At 55.4% G+C, this 4,096-nt stretch overlaps 1 protein-coding gene across 1 annotated transcript; it reads right to left on the reverse strand.

Moving 5' to 3' along the window:
• Nucleotides 1–867: 867 nt before the first annotated feature.
• Nucleotides 868–2,220, reverse strand: LOC142076432 (olfactory receptor 14J1-like). The gene has a single exon (XM_075138734.1). The coding sequence runs from the start codon at nucleotides 2,218–2,220 to the stop codon at nucleotides 1,285–1,287; it is 936 nt and encodes a 311-aa protein (XP_074994835.1). The 3' UTR covers nucleotides 868–1,284.
• Nucleotides 2,221–4,096: the final 1,876 nt, after the last annotated feature.

Genomic DNA, 4,096 nt, shown 5'->3' on the forward strand with positions numbered 1-4,096 from the left:
GTAGCCAAGGACAAGGCTGGACAGGACCATGGGGTGTCTCTAGTGGCACAAAGGGCAGGGGACAGCTGCACTAGATCCAGCCCATGGGGTTTCCAAGAGGGTGTCTTGAACCACTCTCCAGTCTTATGCCCCTTCACGTGCTGGATCCTCACAGCCTCTCCTGGTGTTGCAGAGCCTTTGTTAGCCCATGGGCTCCTCAGGTTCACCTTTTCGTCTGGAGACTCCTCCCTGGATCACTCATTTTATGAGGCACCCCTCACTGCCCACCCAGACTCAGATGCTTCCCTTGAGATGCCCTGAGCTCTCCTGGCGGTTCCTGATTCCTCTCCAGGATGGCATCTGCCATCAGCCCCACCGCAGGTGGGACAGTGCCAGGCAGAGAAGTCAGACCAGTCGCTGTCTTTTTGGATGCGTGCAACCAAGAAGGCAGCTCTTCGCCCAGCCCTTGGTCCCTAACACATCACCCTGGGACTCTGAGCTTCTCCCCCTGAATCCATCGCGAAGCCCAAACAGTGACAGGCCTCTTCAGGGAGCAGCTCCTTGGGTGTGTTCCTGACACCAGCTTTGGAAGAGGCATCCAGCCTTTTGGCCCTGCCCTGAGGAGACCCTTTGCTTACGCTGGTGCTAGAAGGGAGGCCAGCTGTGACTCAGTGGTCCACATGGCCTGCTCCTGCCCACAGCCATAGGGATGCCACTGTAGAGACAACAGCACCGTCACAAGTCACGCAAGACCTTGGGGCTTACACAAACGCAAGGACACAAGAGGACAATGTGGAAGTGAGGAGAGACCAGGACCGAGGAGAACACGTCCTGCTGTTGTCCATGGCCGTGTCTCCAGGGAAGCAGCAGCCCTGACTCACAGGCAGCAGAGAGGCAGGCGAGGCAGCGAGGGGGAGGGCCATCAGGGCTGCTCCTCAATGCGACGGCTGGGCTGTTGGCTCCTGAACATCCTTCTGCATGCTGGGGCTGTGCCCCCAGGACCAGAAGGGATGTGAATAGATGGGAGCTGAGGCAAATGGTTTTCTGCTGGTTTCCTCATTGAGTTTATCTAAACAGGGGGCCTGGATCCATACATACAGGAGGTCTTTGCATCACAAAACAGTTAGGAGGCCAAGAATAATATCACAGGTATTAATAAACAAACAACCAAACAAAACCCCAAACCCACCAAAAAAAAAAACCAAAAACCAACCCCACAAAGGAAAAATAAAGACACATATGACCAAAAGCTAGTCCTGGGATTTCCTGAGCTACCCTGGGAGTCCAATGAGGATGGTGGGCACCTTATTGTTGCTGGAATAGTGTGTGTTCAAATAGTTTCCTCAGGGCACCCTTGAGCTCTTGGTTCCTCATGCTGTAGATGAGGGGGTTCACTTCTGGAGGCACCACTGAGTACAGCACAGCCACCACCAGGTCCAGGGATGGGGAGGAGATGGAGGGGGGCTTCAAGTTGGCAAACACAGCAGTGCTGACAAACAGGGAGACCACGACCAGGTGAGGGAGGCACGTGGAAAAGGTTTTGTGCTGTCCCTGTTCGCGGGGAATCCTCAGCACAGCCCTGAAGATCTGCACATAGGACATCACGATGAAAACAAAACACACAAAAGCAAAAGAGGCACTGAACACAAGAAGCCCAACTTCCCTGAGGTAGAAGTGTGAGCAGGAGAGCTTGAGGATCTGGGGGATTTCACAGAAGAACTGGTCCACAGCATTGCCCTTGCAGAGGGGCAGTGAAAATGTATTGGCAGTGTGCAGCAGAGCAGTGAGAAACCCACTGCCCCAGGCAGCTGCTGCCATGTGGACACAAGCTCTGTTGTCCATCAGGGTCCCGTAGTGCAGGGGTTGGCAGATGGCAACATAGCGGTCATAGGCCATGATGGTGAGAATGTAATACTCTGCTGTGATCAAGAACAGAAAGAGAAACACCTGTGCAACACACCCCGCATAGGAGATGGCCCTGGTGTCCCAGAGGGAATTGGCCATGGATTTGGGAACAGTGGTGGAGATGCAGCCCAGGTCAAGGATGGAGAGGTTGAGGAGGAAGAAGTACATGGGGGTGTGGAGGTGGTGGTCGCAGGCTATGGCGGTGATGATGAGGCCGTTGCCCAGCAGGGCAGCCAGGTAGATGCCCAGGAAGAGCCAGAAGTGCAAGAGCTGCAGCTCCCGCGTGTCTGCGAAGGCCAGGAGGAGGAAGTGGGTGATGGAGCTGGTGTTGGACATCTGCTGCCTCTGGGTATGGTTATCTGTTGAGAAGGAAAAGGCAGTACTGATTTAGGTCAGACTTCTCCGAGCATATTGCACATCTCATTGCAGCTCTGCCCTCAGACTCTCTCTTTTCAGGAAGACCTCTCTGCAGCTCCCTCACTTGAGCTCCAGGTTCTGCTGGCTGAGGGGGCCGTTGGGAGCAGGGACTCTATAAGGAGCTCCCAAGGAGTCCTTCTTGCTGTGCAGTAAGATGGAACTAGGAATGCAGGGTGATCTCAAATGTACTTGTGTTATATCAAAGAGCTTTTTGGCATAGTTGCTCGCAATTTGTCCAACTGCAGAACGGAGCTGAGGGGATTTTGCTGCGTTTCTTTTGTTCTAGTTGCACCTGCCACCTTTAGGAGTGGGTTTGGATGGTTGTGATCCATTGATGCAGCTTGGAGCTGCAGGATGACCACACTCAGCCGTTCCCCTAAAAAGAAACTGGACACTGCTGAGAGCAGAGGAATCCAGGTTCAAAGAGCACATCGAAAGGCTCCTCGCCTCTTCTCAGGGTATCTGAGGAGGACCTCATCTCTCCCCTCCCAGACTGGGAAGCAGCGGGATCATTGCAGCTGCCCACGTACAGCTGTCCAGCAGCATTTCCATGGTCTTAGCACTGAGGTATCTTCTCCGTGGGGATCCTAGGTAGCCAGAGATACTACGGGAGAGCTGTGCCCTTCTGGAGGGCACCTGCAGCCCAGCAGGACACTCCAGGGAAATAGCTGAATGTCCTGAAGTTGCCTGGAGGACACTTGGGCACTTTGCTCCCTCAGACACCTCTGCGTAGCAGGACCCCAAGGGTGGGTGTCTGAACAGGAGCTGAACCTGCCACCCCCGACCCCCACCCCCCGCACCGACTCAGCAAATCCAACGAGGGGAACAAGGGCAGCACAGGCAGGAGGGGATGGCAGTGAAATGCCACAAGGGAGGAGGGACACCCAGAGGAAAAGGACCTGGGGGTGCTGGTCGACAGCCGGCTGAACATGAGCCGGCAGTGTGCCCCGGTGGCCAAGAAGGCCAACGGCATCCTGGCCTGTATCAGAACTAGTGTGGCCAGCAGGAGCAGGGAGGTGATCGTGCCCCTGTACTGGGCACTGGTGAGGCCGCACCTCGAATACTGTGTTCAGTTTTGGGCCCCTCACTACAAGAAGAACATGGAGGTGCTGGAGCGTGTCCAGAGGAGGGCAACGAAGCTGGTGAAGGGCCTGGAGCACAAGTCTGATGGGGAGCGGCTGAGGGAACTGGGGGTGTTCAGCCTGGAGAAGAGGAGGCTGAGGGGAGACCTCATCGCTCTACAACTGCCTGAAAGGAGGTTGTAGCGAGGTGGGGGTTGGTCTCTTCTGCCAAGTAACAGCGATAGGACAAGAGGAAATGGCCTCAAGTTGCACCAAGGGAGGCTTAGATTGGACATTAGGAGAAATTTCTCTACTGAAAGAGTGGTCAGGCCTTGGAACAGGCTGCCCAGGGAAGTGGTGGAGTCACCATCCCTGGAGGTATCTAAAAGACGTGTAGATGAGGCCCTTAGGGACATGGTGTAGTGGGCATGGTGTGTTGGGCTGACGGTTGGACTCGATGACCTTGGAGGTCTTTTCCAACCTTCATGATTCCATGATTCCATGATTCTAACATTCTAAGACAGATGGAAATCAGGGGTTTGTCCTTTTCTGGGCTCTGGCTGCTGCAGGGGCAGTGCGTGCCCGAGAGCCCATGGGCTTGAGGGCAGAGGCTCTGCTTAGCCTGGGAGAGGAGACCAGGGAGGAGTTGCTCAGGGGAAGGTGTCTGCACCACAGGGACAGCAGGGAGGTGCCCGCACCCCCCTCCCCAGCGTTTCTGGCGGCGGCTACCTCTC

This window comes from Calonectris borealis, unplaced genomic scaffold (genome assembly GCF_964195595.1).
Source record: "Calonectris borealis unplaced genomic scaffold, bCalBor7.hap1.2 HAP1_SCAFFOLD_49, whole genome shotgun sequence".
Taxonomy (NCBI): Eukaryota; Metazoa; Chordata; class Aves; order Procellariiformes; family Procellariidae; genus Calonectris; species Calonectris borealis.